At 36.0% G+C, this 14,835-nt stretch overlaps 1 protein-coding gene across 2 annotated transcripts; it reads left to right on the forward strand.

Moving 5' to 3' along the window:
* The first annotated feature begins 1,352 nt into the window (after positions 1-1,352).
* Positions 1,353-6,177, forward strand: LOC129239467 (endoplasmic reticulum chaperone BiP). 2 transcript variants are annotated; one of them, XM_054874970.1, is made up of 3 exons: positions 1,353-1,484; positions 3,436-3,602; positions 3,716-6,177. In XM_054874970.1, the coding sequence occupies exons 2-3, from the start codon at positions 3,475-3,477 to the stop codon at positions 5,556-5,558; spliced, it is 1,971 nt and encodes a 656-aa protein (XP_054730945.1). In that variant the 5' UTR covers positions 1,353-1,484; positions 3,436-3,474; the 3' UTR covers positions 5,559-6,177. The 2 variants fall into 2 exon arrangements, with proteins under 2 accessions (XP_054730945.1, XP_054730946.1); XM_054874971.1 differs by lacking the exon at positions 1,353-1,484 and adding an exon at positions 3,097-3,209.
* The last annotated feature ends 8,658 nt before the right edge of the window (positions 6,178-14,835 follow it).

The raw sequence follows: 14,835 nt of genomic DNA on the forward strand, positions 1-14,835 counted from the left end.
CCAATTTTAACAAAGCGCGCCAGTAGTTTCTCGTGCTAACCGGCGCCAGTTGGACACACCAAGTGAAGCCAAGTCCTTCTCCACCTGATCTTTCCAACGCAAAGGAGGCCTTCCTCTTCCTCTGCTACCACCATCTGGTACCGCATCAAATATGATACTTTCAGAGCCGGAGCGTTTGTATCCATTCGGACATGACCCAGCCAGCGTAGCCGCTGGATCTTTATTCGCTGCGCTGTCTATGTCGTCATAAAGTTCATACAGCTCATCGTTCCATTGCCTGCGATATTCGCCGCTGCCAACGTGCAAAGGTCCAAAAATCTTCCGCAGAATCTCTCTCTCAAACACTCCAAGCGTCACTTCATCGGATGTTGTCATCACCCACGCTTCTGCGCCATTCGTTAGGACGGGCATGATGAGAGCCTTGTAGCACTTGTTAGCAGGAGAGCTTCTACATTGGATTTCCAGGATTATAGGTGTTACTGCTGGTTCCTAAATATACGAAGTCTTTTACAACCTCGAAATTATAACTGTCAACAGTGACGTGGGTGCCGATACGCGAGTGCGCCGACTGCGCGAGATTACCCATAAAAAAATTTCTCTCCCGAAATACTGTATACTCTTTGCTATACAGTTCTGTGTTTTCTTTGTTATCTATAGTTACAAATGTAAGGAGAAACGTAAATGTAAAAACCAAATAAAATGGACCCCGACAAAGAAAGGAGGTTTGTAGGCATAATCCTAATAATTTTTTTGTTAGATATTATTATTTATGGAGCCATATTACAAAAGGAAACCTGTGTCTATGGACGCCTTGGCCTGTTATTGCTTATTAGAAAAGGTACTGTTTATTATTAGCAACGAATTGCATCATTAAATTAACTATTGCTTCTATTTGCCTTTTCTTCATATCGTTAATAATAATTAAACAAAGCAAAAACAATAAAATACTCCACCAACCCAATGCCATATGTGAACGGGTAGATTAATTTTTATGGATTTATTGCTAATCACTGCATATGTGAACGTACACACGCACTTGCAATAATTGCGTATAGATTTTGCTCCCAATCACAGTATCAATCACCAGTATAAGCACCTTGAGATTCGCCTCTTCACTTTTATCAGTTACGAAAGGGTTTCATCAGATTTGGCAGCATTTTGGCCATGAAAAACAGCTGGTAGTTTCGTGAGCCTTGTCGAAAGTTCTGTTCCATTTATGAAAACAACTCATCACTCACTCTCTCCGAACGTGGGCCAATCAGATTGCAACAAAAGTGACAACCGAACAACCAATAAGAAAACACCACGCCAAAACTATAGGAGTAAAAATAGCCGGCGACACAGAGAGAACATTCAGTTGAAATCCACACATCAGAGAATAAAGAATATATTTTAAAGTGAAGTTAGCAAAAAATAAAATAGCATAAAGCTGCGAAAATAAACTGTTTCGTACAGGACAAATAATTTTTATATTAATAGATAATGTAAGTATTTCAGCGATTTAATTAGTGAAATAATTTGTGCACGTATTTATGTTGAGCGTACCCGCGTATACACACGGAATCTGAACTATAGCACTTTTGCATGTAGGTGGGCAGTCATAGTGAAAGTGCCATATTTATAGTTATAAGTAATAAAAACCTTTTTAGCTTTGGCGGTTTATACATATATTACATTCAATATATTCGAAATGATTGTATTTTTGTGTGATTGCCAGTGAAACGGAAAATTTCTGGAAGTTTCTTGACTTCTTGACGTGTGCAAAGAGAGCTAAGTGAAGTGTTGCCAACTATAGTGTCGGGTGTTGCCAATCAAAGCAGTATCAGAAAAATGTATTATGCACACTGTAAATAACCAAAAGCTGCAAACTTGGAAGAAATTTTGCTTTCGGAAACTTGAATATTGTCAAGAATGGAAATGTTTATTTTAAATTTGGAAGTTTTACTTTCTGAATATTAAACAAGTGCAAATATGCAACTGTGATTTTGTGACGCACAGACGGTTGTATGAGTCTTCATATTTAATGTAAGGAAATTCCCACTTTTCTGCCATGAATGTGTTGTCCATTGCTCGGAGCTTATAAATTTTAAAGTTACACACCCTGATTGGATATTAGTCGTTAAGCAGCACTAAAGAATCAGAACTTCTTACAATACATTTAATGTACATACTTAAATAATTGCAGCTAATTTTGCAGAATACATTAAAATCCGGCTTCTTACATGCACCTTTACCAAGTATACATATTCCAAGGTACATATGTATGTGTATTTGTTTTAAATAAGCTAAGCGTGTATTGGCCATGCATTCATATCTGTATAGATTACAATTGAGCGAAGAGACTGCTCCGCTCAACCACAACTTGTACACGTCATATATTTGATTTCGGCTTTAACGGAATCGCTAAGGCAAAGTACACGTCAGTTTATGCTTTAAAACATTTTCCAATAGTATTTGGGTCAGCTACATTGTTTACACAATTTTTGAATTACTTTCACTAATAACTTCCACAAGAGCAAATTAGTAAGCTAACAATAGTGCAAAATAGGATAACCTGTGAAAAACAAGTAAAACGTTTTAATAACACTTGTATTTCGATTTCAAATAAATTTTTCCTGAAATTATAATTATTAAATATGAAATAAACATACTATTATATCCATATTTAATATGAATGTACACATTTGTAAATGCACTTTTTCTTTTGCATATCTTGGAGGGTTTGAGACTGTAGCAGTGGTTTAAGGGTTTTTTCAGCTATGGGTTACGGACTACAAGCTCTAAAAGCTCTCTTTCGCTTTTACCTCCACACGTTGTTCGTTTGTGTGCGCTCTAACCGGCTCCCGGCTTTCTTCCTACATCAAATTCCATTGGAAAGTGTACACGTAACAAGAAATTGTTGGTAAAAACTTTTCTATCATTTTAGGTCTTGTTCTGTGTATAAAACGCCATATTACAATAAAGCGGTCAACGTGTATGTGGTTACTGAGTTTATAGAATGTAAATGTGTGAGAGATTTCCTGAAGTATTTGGAATTAGGGGCCGCATATTTACGCAAACATACATATATTGGGGCGCATACGTATGTATGTACATATACATATAACTATATGCACACGCAAGACACTTCGCATTTTGATTATCAATGCCAGTCAGAATTTATTAGTGAAGAGTAGTTGACGTGTTCTTTGCTTTTTTATAATTTTGTGGTGGGTGTTTAAGCATATTCAATATGGAAGTGAAATTTTAAACTCAACTTATATTATTTTTACAGTTATTTAATAATTTACATGAATACATAAAGTAGTACAATACATATATAAAATTATCGAAACGGTGTGACGTAAGCAATTTTTTTATTGTTTCTGTACCGTTCCTGAACAATTGCATATACATATTTAATACATAAACTTTTTTTTTTTTGTTATTTTTCAGTTAATTTTATAAGTATAGTATAAAGAAGTTGCATTCGAAATGAAAGTTTGCTTATTGCTACTGGCCGTTGTGGCCTTTGTCAGTCTCTCACATGGTGAAGAGAAAAAGGAAAAGGAGAAAGACATTGGTACAGTGATTGGTATCGATTTGGGCACAACATACTCTTGGTAAGTTGGAGCATACATTTAATTTTTATCGATATGCATATACATGTACATATGTATAATTTATAAATATTTGTATATAATTTATCCTACAATTTTTATTCGTTCCCTTACAGTGTTGGTGTCTATAAGAATGGTCGTGTAGAAATCATTGCCAACGATCAAGGTAACCGCATCACGCCCTCATATGTTGCATTTACTGCTGATGGTGAGCGATTGATCGGTGATGCTGCAAAGAATCAATTGACAACTAATCCCGAGAATACAGTGTTCGATGCAAAGCGTCTCATTGGTCGTGAATGGTCGGACACAAATGTGCAGCATGATGTAAAGTTCTTCCCATTCAAGGTTGTTGAAAAGAATTCAAAACCACATATCAGCGTAGCCACATCTCAGGGTAACAAAGTGTTTGCGCCTGAGGAGATTTCTGCTATGGTTTTGGGTAAAATGAAAGAAACCGCAGAGGCATACCTTGGTAAGAAGGTCACTCATGCAGTGGTTACGGTTCCAGCTTATTTCAATGATGCTCAGCGTCAAGCCACAAAAGATGCTGGTGTTATTGCCGGTCTGAATGTAATGCGTATTATCAATGAACCCACTGCGGCCGCTATTGCCTACGGCTTGGATAAGAAGGAAGGAGAGAAAAATGTGTTGGTATTTGATTTGGGCGGTGGTACTTTTGATGTTTCGCTTCTAACCATCGACAATGGCGTATTCGAGGTGGTTGCCACCAATGGTGACACTCACTTGGGTGGTGAAGATTTCGATCAACGTGTAATGGACCACTTCATCAAATTGTACAAAAAGAAGAAGGGCAAGGACATTCGCAAAGATAACCGTGCTGTACAGAAATTGCGCCGTGAAGTTGAAAAGGCGAAACGTGCTTTGTCTGGCTCACACCAAGTTCGTATTGAAATTGAGTCATTCTTTGAGGGAGAAGATTTCTCTGAAACACTAACCCGTGCCAAGTTCGAAGAACTAAATATGGACTTGTTCCGTTCAACACTGAAGCCAGTAACAAAGGTTTTGGAAGATGCCGACATGAATAAGAAGGATGTGCATGAAATTGTTTTGGTCGGTGGATCTACTCGTATCCCTAAGGTGCAACAACTTGTTAAAGACTTCTTTGGAGGCAAGGAACCATCACGGGGCATTAACCCTGATGAAGCTGTTGCTTACGGTGCTGCCGTCCAAGCTGGTGTACTTTCTGGTGAGCAAGATACTGATGCTATTGTGTTACTTGATGTCAATCCATTGACTATGGGTATTGAAACTGTTGGCGGTGTGATGACAAAACTTATCCCTCGTAATACTGTTATCCCAACAAAGAAATCGCAAATCTTCTCTACTGCGTCCGATAATCAACACACAGTTACCATTCAAGTATATGAAGGTGAACGCCCAATGACCAAGGATAACCATCTGCTTGGTAAATTCGATTTAACTGGCATCCCACCAGCTCCTCGTGGTATTCCACAAATTGAAGTATCTTTCGAAATTGATGCCAACGGTATTCTCCAAGTTAGCGCCGAAGATAAGGGTACTGGCAATAAGGAGAAGATTGTCATTACTAATGATCAAAATCGTCTGACTCCTGAAGATATTGATCGTATGATTCGTGATGCCGAAAAGTTCGCGGATGAAGACAAGAAATTGAAAGAGAAGGTCGAAACTCGCAATGAGCTGGAATCATATGCTTACAGTTTAAAGAACCAAATTGGCGATAAAGACAAATTGGGTGGTAAATTGAGTGATGACGAAAAGACCAAAATGGAAAGTGCCATCGATGATACCATTAAATGGATGGAACAGAATTCCGATGCTGATCCAGAGGAATACAAAAAACAAAAGAAAGATTTGGAAGCTATTGTGCAACCCATTATTGCCAAACTATACCAAGGAACTGGTGGAGTACCACCAACCGAAGAGGGTGATGATGATGTGAAGGATGAACTGTAAGAGGAGGGCGGGATAATTTATTAGTACATAATATGGTTACTTTTAATTTCATTTAGTTTTTAAAACTGATGTAGAAAAATTCAGACTGATACACTCTTAAACAAAATAAGTTTAATAAATTTTGAAGAAAATTCAAAGAAAGACAGAAAAACCTTAAAGTCGAGAAATAAATGACTTACCTACACAAATGTAAATTTTTTGAGATCAGTCAGCTTTACATATATATGTAAACCTTTTGCCCAAATTTCATAATTTTCCGTTGTACAGAAAATCATTTAGCAGCATTTTACTTACCTTTTTATGCTATTTATTAATTTTTTTTTTCGGTTTCCACTTTGTATTTAAATTTTTCGAATGTGTTTCACATTCCAGTTAGTCTGTCCAGAATGCAGGTCAATACTAATTACTTTTGTACTCGATGTAAAACCCATCACTTAAGTAAGTTTTGCAATTGTACATTTCTCATTCACACTCATGAATTGTATCGCATGGAATAAGTGATTTAATTTTTTACTAAATGCAAAATAATTGAAGAGGAGCGAGACTCTTCGATTTTACGAAGAGTTTTATCACATAAAATAATTAAATATAATAAAAATAAAACAAGAAAATAAATGTATCATTTTTGTTTTAATCGTCGCTAGTTTATACAGCTCTAACTGCTAACTCTAGGCTGCATTGTCGTGGTAACATTATTTCTCCAGCGTCAGGGGTTTCTCTCCCGAGTATTATTTGCTTATTGTTGTAGAAACCCAGCTAAGCACTTCCTGAGTTCGAGTTCTACGAAGCGATGTCGGCGAAAATATTTAATGATAGGAGTCCTGATGCTTATTTTTATGCCAAAGATAATTTGCGTTTTTAAGAGGTTGGCCAACACGCCTCGAACAATGTCGACATCAATTTACAAGAAAACTGCAGTGAATATTTTTTTAATTTGAAAATACCATTAATCGGCAAGAGCTTTTTAATTCTAAAAAACATGTGAAACAGTTTTATATAGGATTTTAAATTTGCGCTTAAAATTTAGAGATGAGAATTTAACTGGTTGCCTAAGCTTACTTCAGAAAATACTAAACGGCAGAACAAACGCCATAATTCCTTTTTTTATCAACCTTTTTCCAAAAGAAGAAAAACAAATTAGCAACGATACATGATGACATGAGTTCCTTACTCGCTTTATTCTCCGACCATGTTTTAAGTCGTTAACGAAATACACGCATTTACCCAAGTGAGCACCGCGCATTTTTGAAAATTTTACTTGCATCGTACATTAATTTCTGCTGGAGTCTAGAGGGCGGATGGGTAAACAAGGCTGAATCGATGCCTTTCAACATTTCGAGCATTTCTGAACACATACGCATATATCTGTCCCGATTCCTTTATGCCTGTTGCATACGAACCTTGTACAGAAATGCGTAATGGATATAACAAGATGCCTTAATACTCTGCAGATAAAGACAAAATACTGCTCCAAGAGTACTTTTTCATGTTGTATTAATATAAACATTGAAAATAAAACGCTGTTAAGCTATTAGTAGAAAATTTGAGGAAAATGAATTTGTTAACTAAATGACTAATTTTTCATTTAATTAAATTTCTTTACATTTTTGCTGTTATTGTTAAATGCCATATGTATTTTATAAAGTTTTTGTTTCTATTGGAATATTGGATATACATATACAAGGTGGCGCAAAAGTAACCTTGCGATGTTTTTTGGCTGTAATTAAAAAAAAAAAAAATGAAAAACTTTGATTATTCTTGTGGATTATTTTTATTTGGTCTTTTAATTTTTTTTACATCAAGTCGAGAATATGATGTCATATAAATGGCCGCCGCCAAAGTTGATTGCCATTTGAGCCCTTTTTATGGCATTTTCCATCACTTTGGCCAAAACTTCCGGCGATAGGTCCTCACATTCTTGACAGATATTGTCTTTAAGAGCTGCGAGAGTCTGAGGCTTGTTGACATAAATCCGCGACTTCAAAAAGCCCCACAAAAAGAAGTCTGGAGCGGCCAAATCAGGCGATCTTGCTGGCCAGTGCAAATCGCCAAAACGGAAGATTAGGCGCCCGGGAAATCCATCCTTCAGCATATCGGTTGTCGCACGTGCAGTGTGTGCCGTTGCACCGTCCTGTTGGAACCACATGTTTTCCAATCCCAATTCATCAAGTTGTGGCAAAAAGAACTCGTTGATCATTGCTCTGTAGCGCTCACCATTCACAGTAACCGTTTGGCCTGCGACGTCTTCGAAGAAAAAAGGTCCGATGACTCCTCCAGCGAAAACAGCACACCATAAAGTGACTTTGAGCGGATGTAATGGCTCTTCGTGCTTTTGCTTATTTACGTACCCGCTAAGATGGAAATTGGCCTCACCACTCATGATTATTTTTGATGAAAAATCATCTTCCTCTTGGTGGTGACTAAGGATGGCTTGAGCGTATGTTAGACGCGATTGGCGGTCAGCAGCTAACAGCTGATGCACTGTCTGGACTTTGTACGGAAACATCTTCAAATCTTGTACCAAAATTCGCTGTAAAGACCGTCGACTGATACCCATTTGCGTGGCACGTCGTCTGGTCGATGTCGACGGCGCGTCCATGACATCCTCGGCTACAGCAGCAATATTCTCTGCAGAACGGCTACTCCGGGGTCTGCCACGCCTGGCAGCATCTCGTGTTGTGCCAGTCTCTTCGAGGCGAGCGGCTAAACGTCGCAGTGTTTCACCAGTAGGCGTTGGGCGGCGAGGAAATCTGCGACGAAATTCACGTTGTGCCAAAGTCACCGACCGATTATTGGTCAAATAAATAGTCAGCAATATTCCGCGTTCTGTGTATTTCGCATGTGTTTACTACACAAATGTCAAAACAGAACTGACATTAGGGGTCAATCGCAAAATTTATAGCATTTTCTGATAGGAGGATTACTTTAGCGCCACCTGTTATTTGTAAAGTGAAGACTCTGAACTATTTTTTTTATGATTTTGCTTTAAAAATTGTTTTAATTCGTTAAACGTATATTCGGTTGCGTATGCATTTTTGGATGCACAAAAGTACGAAACAACCATTTTCCTATCCTGCGTTATATGTAGGATTGTTCGTAAACGCAGTCAAACTTACCACAGAGTTCGTTATAAAAAAGGTTACAAATACCACCAATGCACATTGAACAGGTATTAGCAGCACATCGGAAATAGCATTTAAAAAATAGATTGACAGTTAACTAATTTAAAGAAAATTTTACAATTTAGAGACCACATAAATAGGAGAAAATCAAAGCTGCAACCCTGGTGCTGCTACCTACTTAATGTGCTTTGAATACAACCCTGCGCTATAAATACGAAAAATTTGCTTTCATTGAATTCAAAGTGGATTTATATAAAATGATCTTTTTTTCTTGCGATTTTGTAGCTCAATGTCAAAGTGACCGGCTTCTTTGTTGTTTCGTTTGTTTGTTTACATTCCCATTGAAATTTTCACATTCAAACCCCCAAATTGCAAAAGCAAAATACATGTGAATGTATAGATTCGCCTTAACTGAATTCATGTGGACTCGAAAAACGTGCTGCCAAACTCAAATGCCAAATTTTTAGCTTAGAAAACAAACCAATTTTAGCTTAGAAAACGATTTTTTGGCACCTATTTTCCTTATTACTTACGTCGAGAAAGAAATGAATTCCATTGACGGTGCGGTAATAATATTTTGCAATGAAGAGAAACAGCAAAATTGAAGAGTACTACAAATGCACCGGAAAACATTGGGAGATGCTTTCAGTACTTTGTAAGGAAAATTTTCGCTCCCAAGCTATTAATCTCCACTGCCAAACTTTTCAAAAAACTTTCCACTTCGTCTTTTTGGCGTTTGGTGTAGCCCTGTCCAAACTAAGGATTTTGTTGTAGCGATTCTGGTACCAATTCCTTTCGCATACAAGTAAATTTCTTGAAAAAAAACAACATTTTTACTAAGTTTAATACTCACATTTTACTCGTTTACCGTATTTTAGTAAATAGATGAGATACAAGTTTTTATACCTTCTGAATTTTATTTCAAAACTTCTCTGACGGCCAAATTCTGAAAAATCAAGCCTGTTGTTCTTACTTGTTTATTAATACATGCGAAGGCATACGCCTTCGAGTATTTAACTCTCATTACGATAAGTGTTATTAAAATACACTTACCAAAATTTCCACACTAAAGTAAATTCCTCCGCAAATTTGAAAAGGCGTTTCAGGGTGCTTGAAAGTACAATGACGAAGCGGCAGCGCATGTTTCTCAAAATGGGTTTTTCAAAGTCGGTGACTAACATTACACGAAAACGGCTAAACCGATTAAACTCAAATTTTTACACGAGCTTCTTAAATATATTTTTTAGTAATTTATCGAAGATTTTTTCTCACTGATAAATATTTTTTTTTTTATAACAAATTAAAGCCGAATTTTTGGTTTAGTTTGTTAAAAAAAATTAATTTTGCTTCTTCCTTCGATTAATTACTAGGTTTAACATTACTTTAACAAAATCAGTTTAGGTTTTTAATTTCAAAGGATCCAGTGGTCACCGCAAAAGTCTTTTTCGAGAGGAGCTCCCGGAAATCAGCAGTAGCTCCTTTCCAAATAAATATTTTCACTAATACTAAGTCTTAAAATATTTTTACTAATACCAAGTCTTAAAATAGTTAAAAGATAACATAATATGTACACTAATTTTTAGATCAATAAATTTAAAAGTTTTCTCAGAAAAAATTCTGGAAAATTCGCTTTTTTCGGACTTCTAACTGTTTATAACCCCGTGCGTCAAGTCATTTGCCAAAAGTTACTGTCTTCGAAAAATCAAAGCCAGTGACAGGGACGAAGACAATGAGATAGTCGTGAATAAATAAATAAATAAATAATTGGCGCGTACACTTCTGTTAGGTGTTTGGCCGAGCTCCTCCTCCTATTTGTGGTGTGCGTCTTGGTGTTGTTCCACAAATGGAGGGACCTACAGTTTCAAGCCGACTCCGAACGGCAGATATTTTTATGAGGAGCTTTTCCATGGCAGAAATACACTCGGAGGTTTGCCATTGCCTGCCGAGGGGCGACCGCTATTAGAAAAATGTTTTTATTAATTTTGCTTTCACCGAGATTCGAACCAACGACCTCTCAGTGAATTCCGAATGGTGATCACGCACCAACCCATTCGGCTACGGCGGCCCCCAAGTGATTGCTTGTCAAATATATACGAGGCATATTTTTTTATTATTAGCAACTTATCGCTTTACCCATTTGTTCCTTTTGTTGCATTTTTTATCCATTAATAGAATAACTAGTAAACCTCAACCAATTTTCTTTTCTTATATCTATAACAGTGGCGGATCCACGGGGGGGTTTTCGGGTCCGGACCCCCCCATTGGAATCATGCTCTAAAATTTTATGTTTCAATTCTGTATGAGTCAAGTTAAAAAAAACAATATTTTTTTATATGCATTAGCAGTTTATTAGATTTTTCTTCCAGTTTTAATTTATTTTATAATAAAAACAATTATAATACGACGGACGCAATTCAAAATTTTGAATAATTACACAGGCCTGTGTAATTTCATTTTTGTCCAATTTCTAAAACGGCTAGGAGTGTCTCTTGAAGTTTTTTTTGTGCTGAAAACGAATTTGATCTTGAAAATGCTCCAGCACGTCAGGACTTTTGGCAATTTGTGGTTAAATAGTCAAGAAATGCCGATTTTGGACATCTTTATGAATTTTTTTTGAGTAAGGTAAATTTTTTTTTTATTTTCCACAACGGAATCGCAAAGTAATACTCTGTAGCTTTAAAATCCATTTTTTAAAAGACTTCTAGGATGAATGAAAAAAAAGTTATACTATTTTGAATTTAAGACTTTTAGACATGCAAATTCATTTTCTTAACGCCCTCTTTAATGGCGTTTTTTTTTTTTTTGATATTTTTTTAATAAAAGACTGGTTTGAATATTGTTTTTGTCGTATTATAGAAATTTAATAAACAACATATTAAAAATAGACTATTCTTTGATTATTATCAGTTAAATGGCTGAAACTTGAATTTTTCATAGTGATTCTATTCATTTGAGCACCAACTGTACACTGACTGTTCTTGGATACAAATTTTTAACTTTACCTGAATTGCAAGTTGGCTCCAACACATGTTATAATATATTGTATCTTAAATAGGCGTAATTATTTATGAAGGTGTCCCACGATGTATAAAAACCGCCAATTATTCTTGTAATTTTGAATCAAAGTCCTTTACTATTTTTAGAATTTTTTTTACAAGATATCTAGAGCTATTAGTTTTTTCATCGGCTAGTCACGACATGCAGCGCGAATAATGCCATATTTTATTCACGAAATTGATTTTTAATAAAAACACCCTTCTAAAATACCCCGGACCCCCCTCTTTATGAAATCCTGGATCCGCCACTGATCTATAATATCCAAATTTCGCAGCTTCATTGATCGTTTCATCTAAAATAGAAGTGAAAACTGATGACTGAAAAACGTGATTGACAATATGGCAGCCACATAACGTTCTCTGGCGGTCTTTACAACATTTGCTGTATTAAATTTACTTTCAATTACTCCATTTTTTTTCGTTTTATTTGTGTATTCAGCAGATTGTTTAGCTGGAGTTTTCCTAGTAGGGAAGGGGCCCATTCACAATAGTATGGGCTTTTACTTTACATTTTTTTTTTGCTTTACAACACTACTACTGATTATTTCAACTCGAAGGGATTATTTTGGGTTGTTGCTTTTCACGTTATTGAATAACCTAACTTATGCTCTTTTGCAGGTTGGATGTTAAAGACTACAGCTATAATACAAGATACCATTGACTTAAAACTTTATTAAACAAAAAAACAAACAAAGAACAAAGCAATATAAAAGGTTTGCTTTACCTCTTGACAAATACGCTACCTTAACAAGAAACTGCGTTACTAACTCTGGAAATTTTACGTAAAAGTGGGTATATATATAATTGGGAATGCATCCTGACGTACCGCTTAAATGAGGATATCATAGAGCATTTTTTTTTTTGGGCAATGCGCAAAGGTGCACTTTTTGGCAATCCGAGGCCGATGCATTCCAAATATACACATAGTAGAAAAAGTCTGCGTTCACCTATGCAAATATTCTTTGCATTAGAAAAAGTTCAAAACAATAAATATTTCAGAAGTTTTTTTTAATGAGTTTTATTTATTTCACTTAACCGTAACTATCACACATATTTCGCTACCAATAACAAAATCAAATTTAAAATGAGATCACATAAAATTAAAAAGGCCATTCAAACTATACGGAAAAAGTTTGCGTTCACTTCAATAATAATAAAATAAAAGGCTTAAGATCATAGAAATGTTTTAAAATTAATAGCTAGTTGGATATCCACGCCTTTTTATGACTTCTAGAAGGCGTCTTTTCATTGATCCAACTAGTTTGGCTGTTATTTCTGGACTTATGGCTTCCCATTCCTCTTTAAGCGCGTTCTTAAGCTTTTCCTTGCTAGTTATTGTACGCTCTCGTTTTTTTTTTCTAGAACGTCCCATAAGTGCTCAATTGGGTTAAGGTCAGGTGATTGTGGGGGTGTGCGAAGTTGTTTTGGAACATTATACAACAACCACAACCTAACAATCTCTGCTGTGTGTTTCGGGTCGTTGTCCTGTTGGAAAACAAATCTTTCACCGAGTCCCAGTTTGATTGCACTTTCTCTCGAATTCGTTTTTAAAATATCGAGATAATCATGTCTGTTCATTATCGACTGAATAAACTGTATATTTCCAACGCCCGAACTAGCCATACACCCCCATATCACACTATTCCAAAACACAGGTGGCTTGTTTACGTATTCCTTGGCGAAAGCCATCCGCTTAAGTCGATTTACTCGCGATATGAAGGGTTTTTTTCGGGCCACTCTGCCGTGAAATCCGATTCTTTTGAACATTTTTCTTACTGTATCTGGATGTACTTTCTTTTGGTATTTTACTTCTATGTCTTTTGAAATTTGGCTTGCTGTTACTCGTGAATTAGACTTCACAAGACTAGTTATGTTGCGTTCTTCTCTTTCCGTCAGTTTTTTTGGACGCCCAGAACGAGGCTTAGACTCCAAACAATTGGTTTGCTTGAAGTTGTTTATCACTCTTTGGACCGAGAAGTATTGCCTCCCAACAATTTTCGCGATTTCACGATAGCTCTTCCTATTTTGCCACAAACTTACAATGATTTTCCTTTCACCAATATCTATTTCTTTTCGCCTTTGGTCCATAGTAACAAAAAATGTATTTCTAATATCAATTTTTCCCTCTTTAGATTTGTTCTTAACCGCGTCAACTACATGAATGATTTAAAATTAAATTTAACGTAATTGCCATGCAAATAATCGTCACTATTCGAAATGAACGCAGACTTTTTCTGCTCAGCCTATTCAAGTAACTGTACTACAATCCCGTTATCTGAACACGACGCAGCTCAAACTCCAAAAAAGTTTGTTCATACCCTCTACGAATAATTTTCTTTGAAATAAGTGAAAAGAAATAACTTAGAGTTTTAAGATAAACACGTTAAATTATTTTAATACTTTATAACAGTGGGTGAACGCAGACTTTTTCTACCATGTGTACATACGTTGCGGAAGTAAAGGGTATTTCAAAAGACGCGCCAAAAAAGAATCTGTCAAACAATCGGTTCATAAATGCCTAATTGTTGAGAATGTCGAGATATCGATGTCGTTGGTTGTAGGTTGTTCAGCAACACTTTGCGCTACACTAGCAATATTCTCAATCAAACGTCCAATTTTTGGTTTGCAAATCTATCTGCTATTTTCCATCCTCGATAGAACCAGAACCAGATTTTTGAAATTTCTCCACCAACCTTTGAAGTATCGACTCATTCGGAAGAAATCACGATTTTTGCCATATGTTGTTTTTAAAGATCGATTGTTTTAATAATAAGTTTCAATAATTTTAACATATTTTTTATCGTGTAAAATCGTACATCTGAGTAAAATCATACATCTACTTGACAACTGTTAAGGATGGCATAGAAAAAAAAATACTACCAAGGAATTATTCACTACTGACATATAGGCGTCACTTTTGAAAGATCCTCTACTTACTAGGTGGCTTTAAAAATACATAAGAAACTGAGTGATTTCGCTTAAGTGAAACGTCAGTGGAAAATTAAAAAAGCTCTCTTTCGGATGATGAGGTAATTTTGAAAGAACTTACGTTTTGGTACAAAGAGAAGAATTAGATAGTCCACGATAATGCACGAGGAT

Source organism: Anastrepha obliqua, chromosome 2 (assembly GCF_027943255.1).
Source record: "Anastrepha obliqua isolate idAnaObli1 chromosome 2, idAnaObli1_1.0, whole genome shotgun sequence".
NCBI lineage: Eukaryota > Metazoa > Arthropoda > Insecta > Diptera > Tephritidae > Anastrepha > Anastrepha obliqua.